The sequence below is a fragment of the Dama dama genome, chromosome 16 (assembly GCF_033118175.1).
Source record: "Dama dama isolate Ldn47 chromosome 16, ASM3311817v1, whole genome shotgun sequence".
NCBI classification, from domain to species: domain Eukaryota; kingdom Metazoa; phylum Chordata; class Mammalia; order Artiodactyla; family Cervidae; genus Dama; species Dama dama.
In genome coordinates, this window is record NC_083696.1 from 7,214,122 (window position 1) to 7,227,009 (window position 12,888).

Below are 12,888 nucleotides of genomic sequence, written 5' to 3' on the forward strand. Positions count from 1 at the left end.
GACGCTTCGCAAATGGGCGAAGGACAGAGTGGGAAAGACCAAGGTTAATCCAGGGCTCGAGTTAGAAAGGCCGAGATGTGAGTTGAGGAGGCGTTGACTACACTGTCCCTCCCCCATCCAGTGTTTGGGAAGGCCAGATATCTTTTCCCTTCTGACTTCTTTGCTCAAGGGGAAATGGAATTAACCACTGTGTAATGTTTCTGAGTGTGACGCACGGGCCAGGTCATGTGCTTTGGTCACGTAATGCAACATGCCTGAGGTTCCCAAGCTCTTTCTCCCAGAATCATTAGAAATTTAGCTGGTTCCTTTATCCACTCATGCATTCATTGAGCAAAAGTCCCTGTATTTCCTTTATAAGCAAGGCGCTCGGCCAGGCAGTGGAGAAGCTGAGAGGACCCCCTAATTTGCACAGGATAAAACATGAGAAGGAATTCCAGGTGTTTTGATAAATATGTGCAGACGGTATAGATACAGATGGAAAAGAGAGGTGGGGAAAAAAGCGGTATTTGGGGAAGAGTCAGAAAGGGCTTCCCAGAAGAGAGGAACATTGAGCAGAATCCTCTAGAGGCTTAAGTGCTCTGCATCATGGTGCCTGCACTATTTCCATGCTGGGATAGAAAGGTACGTCACAGATCTAGGGGGTCTAGGAGGTTCGTCAAGTAAAGAAAATGATAGGGGGAAGCCTATGGCATTTATCTGGGGGACTGTAAATAATTGCACGGCTATTGAAGGGCCTCTAGCTAGAGGCAGTAGAGGAAGATTTGCATTGTAGCAAGATTTGACTACGGAAAGCTGAAGGACAGGTTGAAGGAGGTGTTGGAGTTGAGGCTCAGAGAAGTGGGCACTTACCGCACTAAGGAAAGAGTCAAAGCAAGAGATGAAGAAAGCCTAAGCTGAGAGAGGGGAAGGGTGGCTATAAACATGTTAAGAAGGCCAGGCAGACGGGATAAATACGGTGGGTGACATATCTAGGGCAGGTGACACTCGATGAGGACAGAAGGAATTCTGGAAGAAAAAGGATTCAGCTTTGGACATGTCGAGTTTGAAATGCAGGCTGACGTTTTCAATAGACAGCTGGATCTGTGAGTCCAGAGTCCAGCAGAATCTGGAGATAAATGATGCATCTCACCAGAGAGATGGTACTTTGACAGGGAAGGATGCAAAGCCAGGAGGGAGGCAGAACTAGACCTGGCGTAAGACTCAGAAGACAGAGGACCTTACCCTGAATGGTCACTGGTTCGGACAAGTCAGTTTTTCCACCACCCTTTGGTTTCTCCTCCTGGGAATGAATGGTCCTGATGCTGACTCTCACACACCTTGGTTCTCTGCACTTACATGAATGTCTCCTCACCAGAGTAGATGATACCTTCCTTTCTTACATTTTATGTATATTGCGCATCTCTCAGAGCAAGGCCACCTTGCTCCTGATTGGCCTGTTATCAGCTCTTTCTCTGTACTCCTATCAGCCTCTGTAGCTAAAAGATCTCCAATTTAATTGGGGGAAATAAACCCCCCCTTACAAACAAGTCTGGTCATGTTCTGCTTAGCTGTATTTCTTGTTTATAGAGCAAAAAGAATTAAGAAGAAACAGATATGGGACAGATGCAGGAATAGCTTCTTGACACAAAAGTGGTGGGTACAGGTGAGACCATCAGTCTCTTGAAGGCAAAACAGTAGATCAGGGATCTGTAACAAGTGATATGCTCCCCCACCCACCCACATACTTGGGCCTCCCAGCTGACTCAGCGGTAAAGAAGCTACATCCAATGCAGGAGATGCAGGTTCTATCCCTGGGTTCGGAAGATCCCCTGGGGAAGGGAACAGCCACCCACTCCAGTATTGTCACCTGGGAAATCCCATGAACAGAGGAGCCCAGTGGGCTACAGTCCATGGGGTCACAAAAAGAGTTGGACACGACTTGACAACTAAACAACCACCCACGTACTTAGATCCCAAGCTGCGATCCTGCACCTCCTAGAGTGTCTGTCTCTGCTTCCTGCAAATGGACTGGAACCTGGGACCGTCTCAGGGTTTCCAAAACTGAAGCAGGGTCATCTCTCCTACTCTTCCATGGCCCCTGGGTTTGTGACAAGTAATACTGGAAAACATTCTCTTTCTCTTGTTGGAAGAAAAATCTGGGGATGACAGTGCTGGGGATTCCCAGAAGGAAAATAGACTAACAGATGGCTACAGACTCCAGAGTTCTAGTATTTTAATCATGCAGTGATGTGATTAAAATGATAAGCATGACTAAAAGGCCAGTGGTCTATGCCAGTGTCCAGCAACTTGCCTGGAATGGCTTTTGTACAGTAGGACATGATGAAACCTGAGCATGCTAGCCATAAGCCAAGATGTGATCATTGAAAAGGTCACTTAGCGAGTTTTCTTTTAAAAAACTATTTATGGCAGCTATTATTAGCAATATTATTAATGCGATGACTTCCAGCTCTTGGGAAGTACCAATATTCCCTACATAATGTCTTCAGTCAGTCTTTGATGGAAATTCTACCCACTGGTACTCTGCGTGGGGATAGGAGGCTTTTCGAGGAGACATTACAGCGTATATGTCCAGGAAAGAGCCACATTCTAAGCTGGGGTCAGTCAATGACGCCTGAGCAAGAAGGGGCGCCACGCCCTTTTCCAAGGACGTGTGCCTGGGAACGAGCAGCAGAAGGCGCCGGGCACTTGGTCCCCGAGGGGCGCAGGCACCATCTAGTGGAGGGAGCCTCGCTCAGACAGGAAGAGCGCTGGGACCACTGCCAGGGCTGCAGCTCTGTCTCAGGACAGTCCTGACGAGGATCACGGGGCCCCAGGGGACCTCGGCTTGACGGGCCTCGAGGGAAAGACAGACAGAGTGAGCTGCTCCTCACCCCCACTGTTCAGATGAGGCAAATGGGCTCCAAGAAGGAAAGTGAGGGGCCCAAAGTCACACAGCAAGCGGGGGACTGCGCTGGTCTGGACCTGACTATCCCCCCAACCACCCTCCTGCCCTTAGCCCCCTGCGCTTCCTTCTCCAAACCCCACCGCCTCCTCCAGCCAACCCCACTCTGCTCCGAGGTCTCTGGTCCCAAGTGACTTCTCATCACTGCCTCCCTCACTGCCCTGTTTAAATCCTCCTCTTCCTGCCCGCCCCCCCAGCCCTACACAACTCCCTTCTCCTATTTTGTCTATGTTCATAAACATTCACCCTACATGATGGGGTGAATTTCCTTACTCATTCATCTTCTGCCTCCTCTTTCTTCTCACTCCCCACCCTCGACTCCAGAATATAAACTCCCTGAGGTCGGAGATATCTTCTTTTGTTCCTTGCTTTGTACTGACAGCCTAAAACTGTACCTGGCATGTAGAAGAAACTCACCAAATACTTGCTGAATACTTGGGCAGGGATGGACATAGCTTACTTTGCTCCTTGTTTTTAATCTGCTTTTCTTAGATTCTCTACAACAAGCCCACACTGCTTCTGTGATAGGAAATGATAAAGTGTTTATTCTGTTTGTCTTTCATTTTAGTTTTTGTTTTATGTGAAGATGACAGGAACAAGCCTTTCCTGAGTGGGGAGGGAGGGAAAGGCAATTCCTAGCTCTGCCAAAGGAGATAAACATGTCTAATTTATAGAGTTATTGAGAGAATTAGAACTAGCGTGTAGCAAGGGCCGGACACACATAAAACCCATATGAGTTAACGTTTACTGGGTGCTTACCCATGGTCTAGATTCCATTACTAAGCATTTTCCACATGGAGGCCCAGTTAATCTTCAAAACAACCCAATGAAGTAGGAGCCAGTATTATCCGCATTTCACAGAGGGGGAAAAGTGACGCTTGGTGATGTTAAACAACTTGCCCTAGGTCACACAACTGGCAGGTGGGAGAATCAGCAAATCAAACTCAGGCAACCTGACTCGAGTTCTACCATCAATCATTACAAAATACATCCTCAGTAAACATATGCTCCTTTCCCCCATTTCCTGAGGGTGTCAGCTCTTTCTTAGATTAGTCAACCATAGTTTATCCTCCTCCTCCATCCCCACGAGGCTCTAGAAGCTTCTAGAAGGCTTCCAGGGCAATGGGAGATGCAGAGAAAGAAGGAGCCAAAAAAAAAAAAACAAAAAAACAGGGGTAGGTGGAAATGTGAGTGTGTGTGTGTGTGCACGTGCCTGTGTGTGAATGGTCGCAATGTATTTTGGGTTGTCACAACGATTAGGAGATTCTAGGGGATTCTAGGGCTTCCCTGGTGGCTCAGAGGTTAAAGCACCTGCCTGCAATGTGGGAGACCTGGGTTCGATCCCTGGGTCGGGAAGATTCCCTGGAGAAGGAAATGGCAACCCACTCCAGTAGTCTTGCCTGGAGAATCCCATGGACAGAGGATCCTTGTGGGCTACAGTCCATGGGGTCGCAAAGAGTTGGACATGACTGAGTGACTGCCAGGCCAGGGGATTCTAAAGCACAAAACCAAGGATGTAAAACGCTTCCCAGTGCTGGAGACGGTTCCATACGGCAAGCAATGCCCTCATGGACACTTCTAATTGCTCTGCCAGGCTCCACCTGCCCCTCTGACTTGGCCCTCCTGTCTCTTGTCTTCCTCTCAAGCTCTCCAGGACAGCCAGTCACCGGGGCTCGCAGGTAGGCAGGAAGAAGGGCTGAGGGAGCTCCTGGTGTCTGCACCCTGACTTTCAGTTGCTCTCTGTGTGACCTTGGGTGAGTCCCTAACCCGCTCCAAGTTGCTGAAATGCAGTTGGAAACCTGTCAGCTCACAGATCATGCAGGGATCTAAGACTTCAGCTCCTCCCGTGGCTCTTCAACTCTTTTAAACTTTCTATGACGGAATTCTTCAATCAGGCACAGGAGGTCAGACAAAACCCGTATTGAAGCCTGTTGTTTCCTGTCACCTGGCTTCAGGGACCACCAGTCTGCCAATCTTCTTTCATCTACCCCTCGTCCCCCCAGCATCCTAATTTTTTTTTTCCCCTGGAACACTTTAAACAAACAAAACAGACATAACGTCATTTTACCCATAAATACTTCAGTACGCATTTCTAACAAAATAGGATCTTTAAAAATATATAATCACAACACCGGCATCATGACAAAGTTAGCAATGTCAGTCTGTGTTCACTCGAATTTTGTCACTGAGAAATTCACACAGTCCTTCAAAGGAAATCTTGTAGAATCACACAATTCAAGCAATATCGGGGAAGGGAAGGTGCGGGAAGCAGAGTGCTTCGCTTCCCTTCACCTTTCCCCTGCTGCTGCTGCTGCTAAATCGCTTCAGTCGTGTCCGACTCTGTGTGACCCAATGGACAGCAGCCCACCAGGCTCCTCTGTCCACGGGATTCTCCAGGCAAGGATCCTGTAGGAGTGGGTTGCCATTTCCTTCTCCATCACCTCTCCCCAGGGCATTCCTAAGATTGTGGGGAACAGTTTGAAAGCCTTTATTTCATTGCTACCCGCCCCCCCGCACCACGCACGCTGAGAACACCAAGGCACAGAGAGAAGCAGTTAAGTTGTCTAGGTCACATAGCGAGTGAGGCAGACCTGTGAACTTCCAACATCAAAGGACCCCAGAGAGGTCACGCTTAGGCAAAGGTTTGCGCACTCGATCACCGTTTATTGTTTGCAGTGTGAAGAATGATGATAAAGGTGCCTTTCCAGGAACGATGTGGCTCTTACAAAGCACTCACAGCTCTCGCTTTCTGGATCCTCCCACCAGTGTGGACCTAGGGACTGGGTTCTGATCTCAGCCGAGAGCTTCTCCTGCCATTGTCTCACCTGCTTCTCGTGACAGCCTTGAGACGGGGGTGTGGACTGTGACCACACCTGCAACTCTCTCCCCAGAGGCTCCAGGTCACACAACTCAGAGGAGGCCAAGCCGGGACTTGAGTCCAGAGTTCCCGGCTCTCAGCTCCAGGTTTTCAAAGGAGCTAAAGGGCCAAGACCCACAAGTCAGGTCTGAGCTGAGTGTTTCCAGTAAGTGCATCAAGGCATGAAGCAGGGTCCTCAGCGCGGCAAGAAAAAGAGATTAAGAGACACTGAGGGAAAGGAAATTAAATTCCAGAGACGGGGCAGCAGGTGAGGGGAGACGCAGGTGCTTGCAGAATTCTTAAGCCCTGGACCAGCCATAGGCAGATGAGGCTCAGGCTGCTTGTGCGGGGGGTCCTCCTACCTGGGGTCCCTGGGGGTCTTCTCTCTCATCTAAGACACCCTGCAGCCAGCGCTGGTTTCAGAGTGATCAAACGGTGAGGGGGTTTGGGATGATAGGAACACGTGCCTTCTTTCAGGAAGGACTAGCCCTGGGAAAAGTGGGGAATGCCTTCCAGCTGGGGTTCCTTCCCTTCTTTCCACTTCTTATTCCTCAGAAAAAAAAAAATACAGCTCACCACTCAAGCATGATGAGAGATCCATTTGAATTCAGATGTGTGGAACTCCATGTATTATCCCCTTTGAGGAGTGTTTGCACTTTAAAGGAGGTACCAGAAGGTGAGAATGTGGCTTCACATACTGGACCAGCTTTGGAAAAATGGAATGTTTGTGTGTGTGTGTGTGTGTGTGTGTGTGTGTGTGTGTGTGTGCACGTGCGCACACACACACCCTACCCCTAGGAACCACAGTGGAATTGGGAATGGAAAGGGGGTCCCTTCTGATGGCAACTCAGAACTGGAACAGCTGAACTTCTCCTAAAGCTCTGCCACCGACCAGCTGGGTAAGCAGGAAGCCCTACTCTCTACCCCTACCCGAGGCCTCAGTTTCTCCACCTGCAGACCAGGGAGACATCAAGCAGGATCAGTGGTTTTTCCTGCTGGTGGCCCTTCCACATCACCTGAGAAGGTTTCCAAAAACACCACTGCCCAGGCCAGTGCCAGACCCTCGACCTCTGAACCCCTGGGAGGCAGCTGGGCAGCAGGAGGTTTTAAAAGCTGGTGATTCTCAGTGCTACGAGATGGGAGCGACTCAACCAAACCATCTCCCAGACGGCCTTGAGAGGGGCAGTTTATGGATACAGTTCAGTTCTCAGCCCTGTGTGATGCTGGTCCTCAGTGTCCCTGTTTCTCCACGGGCTGCTGGACCCAGTCCATGCCTGGCTGACCATGCAAAACCCACGTTCCTGAGCCCTCCACCTCTTAGCCTCCAGTTTGCCCTCCTCGGTGTAGTGGGGCAAGGGTGATGCGGCCTCCGTCACCCGATCTGTCCACGTGAAGTGCTGACCGGGGCAACGTGAAAGTCAGGGGGCGTCTGGGGAAGGAGCGAGAGGCGTGTGACCACAGAGCTGTGACCGGGATGCGCTGTGGCCACCGTCTGCCTTCTGTTCCTGAGGGTGTATCCTCCCCCTGGCTGCTAACTGGCTTTCTTATTCATTGGTCCTGTGGTGGCGGCCCTCCTCTGGCCCTTATCCCCAAGGAGTCATCCAAGTAGGTCAAAAAAGAGGAAATCAAAGTGCAAGGAAGGGGTCTGAAGGGGTCCAACTCTTCCCCAAAATGCACTGTCTACTCTGGACAGACTCCCCAGCCACGCCAGCGGGGAAGCCCTAACAAGGCATAACCAGGCTGAAGGCAAGGTGGCGCATTAGGAAAGGCAAGAGGGTTACTTACTGGATCCAGCTACCACTCACTGCCATTGACTGAGTCCCCAGTACGAGCTGGTTCTGTGCCAGATACTTTCTGCCTGCTTATTCCCCTGCATTATCCTGACACCATTATGCCCATTTTACAGAAGGGGAAGCTAAAGGGGCAGAAAGACAAAGTGACCTGACTCAAATCCCACAGTAAGTCATTGACAACAGAAATTCCACGCCCAGTCTGTCTGAAAGATAGTTTGATGGGAAGTGAAAAAAAAAAAAAAAAAACAACAACCCAGATATGCAAGTCGAACCCAGAGATCTAAGGAGATTTAGGTTCATGTTTTATCCCATTTCATCTGAAGGAATACAGTTAGCACGCAGAGGGGCAGAAAGGAGTGGTCCACAGCAGGTCTAAAGAAGGGAAGGGGGGTCATTCCTTCTCTCTCTCCAAAAAGACTGCTGAAGAAGAAGCGGACACTTGCAGCTTGAGGTCACACCTGGGCTCTGTCCACTTTGGACTAAGTAGCTTCCACCCTCTGAGACTTTGTTTCCTCATTTGGAAAACAGGTGACAAGGTCCACCTTGCAGGGTGGTTGTGAGGGTGAACCTCGCAGACACAAGGCAAGCACCTCGCTCAGGGCCCGGCACCTTGGAGGCGCCCGGGAAGAGTCACTTTCCTTCCTGCCACCAAGTGTCCTCAGCCCATAAAGCCAAGGCTTCTTGGGGGTTGAGTGGGTTGTGGGAAGCGTGGGCTGCAGAAGGGAGGAAATAAAAGTCTCCTCTCAGTAGCCTGCCAACTCAAGAGTCCAACATTTAGGACAAAGGAAAGCAGCACGGCAAGAGGAGGTGCTGGAAGGGATTCAGGTAAATCCTGTCCCCTCCTTTTGAGCAGGGGTTCTGGGTCACCGAGGGATGGGGGTGGGAGGAGGTGGCGGTACTTGTGGGGTCCACATCTCACTTATCTAGCAGGTCAGAGAAACTTTAACAAGATTAACTGCTGCTCGGGGCCTCTGCTCCTTGGAGCAAATTGAGTCTTGTTTTCTTTTTCTTCCCCTTCTTTCTCTGTCAAACTGGAGAGGTATGGTGGGGGAGGGCAGGTGGGGATGAGGGGCAGGAGTCTGGATCCTGCCTGGTACGCTATAAAGGCTAAAGGATGTGTCAATAAGCCCCCCTCACCCCCAGACTTGAAAGGGAACCCCAGGTGCCATGCCCCGGGTGCCTGGGTGGTGGGTCTGTGAGGGGTGGGAGGTGACAGTGTTTCTCGGACAGGATTTCTCAGCAGGGTAGTGGGTAAGGCCTGGGAGTGGAGACGCCCAGGCTCAAATCCTAGCTCCTGCCACTGGGGACCCCTCCCCTCGCTGCATCTGTCTCCCTGTTGGGCCAAAGAGACAAGATCTGGCCTGGGGGACCTCGGAGGACCCTTTTCACAACAGCCTTAAAGGACTCTTCAGCTCTCAGACCATCCACCGTGGGTGGCCCGTTCAGAGACTCCTGCACACAGGCGCTTTCTAACTTCAGCTCTGCTTTTGCCTGCACAAGCCTTTTCATTTTTATTAATGCTCACACACGTATATACGTGGGCTTCCCTGGTGGATCAGATGATAGAGAATCTGCCTGCCACGTGAGAGACCCAGGTTCAATCCCTGGGTTGGGAAGATCCCCTGGAGGAGGGCATGGCAACCCACTCTGGTATTCTTGCCTGGGAAATCCCAAGGACAGAGGAGCCTGGCGGGCTACAGTCCATGGGGTCGCAAAGAGTCGGATACGACTGAGCAACTGGCGCGCACACATACACACACATGTACAGATATGTGTGTGTATGTGCATATATATATACACACACACACATATATATATTCCGCCCCCCTCCTCCACTTCCCTTTTGGAAAAAATAAAAGGCATGTTTTCTGAGCTTTAGAAGCAAACTGCTCCCTCAGTCTTCTCTGCCTCTCTGAGCGCCTGTCTGAACTGGTGTCAGTGAAGTTTGAACCGGGGTAGAAATAGCATCCCAGGCGGATCTGGGAGCACGGCCCGCCTCCCAGCAGCGGCAAGGCCTGCCTCTGCCAGACGACAGACCCGGTTAACAGCACCATAAAATTAGACCTTTACGAAACCCAATTGAATCCTGCAGCAAAGAGTGATGTAAGGCAGCCTGGCCTGACAGCGAGGCAGCAACCCTCTGCCTGAAATAGCAGTGAGGTCCCTGCTGGGAGATGCCTGCTCTCTCAAGATAGGTGACCAGGGATTCCTAGGAAAGTGGCGACGCCCCGCCAGAGAGTGCCAGCAGAGGTCAGGTGGCCACCCGGGCACCCAAGGTCGCCACAGGAGGACGTGGCTTGGTACCCTCAGCCAAATTGCCCACCTCAGCCAGCCCTGCCTCTCCCAGTCTGAACTGACACGGAGGAAGGAGCTGCAAAAGTGCTTCTGCAAAGAACCTCTGTTTGTTTGCGTTTTAATTCAAGGAGAAGCAGGTTCTTTTCAGTCTCACAGCCTGTACCGTGTGGAGGATACGCAGAGTGAGTCTTTTCTGGCTCAAGGCCAGGTGTTTACACACCGTCAAATCTGGCTCAGATTCAACTAGGGGAGGGGAAAAAAATCCACCAGAATCCTCGGGAGAAAAGCTCTGAGCTTTCTGGGGCTACACAGCAGCAGTGACTTTTTTTTTTTTTTTCCTCTTTCTCGTTTTGAGAGGAATGTTATTTCCACACATAAAATGGACCAGGCATTTTATACAAGCAATAATAACCTAACGTCCCCCATCCAATTAAAGTATTTTACTGCACAATCTTTGTGTGAGAGAGTGAATGAGTGCTCAAGAGAGTGTGTGTGTGTCAAGAGGGGGCTCCTTGTCTGAATTACAGACCTTTATAAAGCAGGCTCCTGTGGAATCTCAGGTGCTATATGTATTTGTTTGTTTGTTTTGAAGAAATGCATTTACTACCTTTTCATTGATGATACCTCTATAACCCTGGGCTCTCCGCTCTGGAGGAGAACGTTTCCAAACCCCTGTACCACAGGTATAGACTAGGAAAAAATCAGATCTACTCACTAAAAAAAAAAAAAAAAAAAACCCTCCAAGTAGCAGGCTCTGTGTTTTTCCTGTGTTCGGAAAGAGAAGTAAACATACCACAGCCCTGAATTATAAGCATCAGCATTACAAGTACGGTCTCCTCTACGCTACATTAAACCCCCTCTGGCTGACTGGGGCTTGGGGGCGAAAACTGAACGAGCTCAGTCTCCCTCTCCTTCCTGAGACGCAAAGAAAAAAAAAAAAAAGAAAGAAAGAGAGAAAAGAAAGAAGAAAAAAATAGCATGTGATGACGTCAGGCATGGGGGAAAGTCACTTTGTAGCTCTCAGTTTGGGGTTTGGTAGCGGGAGAGCGGAGCTTTGCGGGTATATGCTTACTTAGTACGCAGTCGAGTTTGGGTCCCCGAAATGGGTTTCATGTAAATATAGGACAGAGTTAGCAACATTTGAGAAGGTCCACGACAGGACAGAAAGAAGCCGCTGGACTGCCCGGAGAACTCAGAGCTCTCCCTTCTAAGAAAGTGTGTGTAAGGGGGTGGGATCGCAAAACGCCTCCAACACGTTTCCTGGCTGCGGCGATGGGGGAACCCCTACTCTGAGACGTCCGAGGACGGGGCAAGATTGTTTGTGCAGGGAGGGAATCTCCCAGCCAGAAGAGGCAAAACTTTCCTTCTCTCCTCCAGCGCCGCCCCCCCTTTCCGCCCCCCAGTTTTATTAAAGGCATTGCCACAGATTCATTAAGAGGGGGGGGGAAATGGATGCTGGAGGATTTTCTAAGGTTTGCAACCCTCGCAAAGTGTCCGGTTTCACTATGGGGTTTGCTATGGAAAGGGGAGGGTGTGAGGAGGGGAACCTAAATTCATTACGGGCTTGTAAAAGTCCCAAATGAGAAAAGCGCCCCGTTTCGCAGCCTAGTTCAGGGAAGACTGGCTGGGTGTGCATGCGGAAAGTCTCACCCCAGCTCCGAATGACAGGCAAGGGGCTTGGAAAGCGAGAACACGGGACGGCAGTGTGCGTGCGTGTCTGTGGGTGGCTGAGGGTAGGGGGTTAATCCCAGAGGCAGGCAGCAAGTACGGAGCAACTTTGGGGCACTTCAAGTACTTTTAAGTCCAGAGGATCACAACAACCTTGCAGGCTTTCAGGGTAACTGGGCTAAGTAAAGCGGGGGTGGGGGGGTTATCTCCACTAAAAAGCCAAAGAAATCAATGGTCCCTAGCCTCTATTCACATGCATCCCAACTGGGTCATCCTCCCCTCCATCCCGAACAGAGACAGTCCATCTGACCATCCAAAACACGATTCATGTGCACAAGGCTCCCCGGGACCAGCCCTCACCAACTGCGGTCGGGGTGGCCGGGAGCGCTCCCTGCGTTCTTCCCGAGGGATTAGGCAGAGACACCTTCCGAGCGCGCCCATTCCGCAGATGGGGCAAAGTGAGGCTCGCGGCTCGTCCCGGAGCCTCTGAGCCGCCAGCTGAGCGGCGACTCCTGCACAGACACACCCTCCAGCCCCCCGACCATCCCGTCACCCGCGCCCAGGCACCCGCGCGCCCCTGGGGCCGCGGGGCCGGTGCAGCGCCCGCCCGGGCGTCCTCGCTTACCTGTGATCACCGCCGGAGAGCTCTGGCCCCCCTCTGCTCGCAGCCACACTTGCAGCGTGAACGCGTCCCGGGGCAGCTCGAGGTCGGCTCGCAGGCGCAGCTGCTCGCCTCGCCCGCTGAAATAGAGCGCCCGGCTCGGCGGGCTCGGCTCCTCCGCGGCGCCCCTTGCCTCCCGCTGCTGCCGCCGCCGGGGGACGCGCACGGCTTCCCAGGCACCGCCCGGCGGCGGCGGCGGCGGCGGCGGCGGCGAGGCGCGGCGGCCGCGGGCCGCCCGGGTGGCGCAGGTGGCCGGGCCGGCGGCGGGGCGCGGGGGGCGGCCGGCCCGCGGGTCTCTCCGGGCCCGGCGGGGGCGCTCGGCCAGCCCGCAGCCCAGCGCGGCGCTCAGCAGCCCCAGGCGCAGCACCCAACTCCAGAGCCGCATGTCCGACGGTCCCCCCCGCCCCCCCTTCGCCCCTGCACCGCCGCCCGGAGCTGCCAGCTTTAGGAGCCTCGGCGCCTCGACTTTCTTCGCTTCTTCACCCTTCTTGGGCGAGCCCCCCCTTCCACTTGCTTTTTTCTTTTCTTTCTGGCTTTCCTCCTCAAGGTGTGTGCTCCACTCCCCCCACCTTTGAAAAAATACAGCCCAACTCCTCCTGGTTGGCAATTAATTTCTCTCTCCGCTCCTTTATCTGCCTTATTCCCCCCTCTAACAGCTGGTTGCCTTCCTCCT

The 12,888-nt window shown here is 52.1% G+C and overlaps 1 protein-coding gene across 1 annotated transcript in view; it reads right to left on the reverse strand.

Annotated features, from left to right (window-relative positions):
* Positions 1-12,600, reverse strand: part of PAPPA (pappalysin 1) — a 258,399-nt gene extending 245,799 nt beyond the window's left edge. Inside the window, exon 1 of the mRNA XM_061163313.1 lies at positions 12,180-12,600. Coding sequence (XP_061019296.1) covers positions 12,180-12,600 — 421 coding nt within the window. The remainder of the gene's footprint in view (positions 1-12,179) is intronic.
* Between the last annotated feature and the right edge of the window lie 288 nt (positions 12,601-12,888).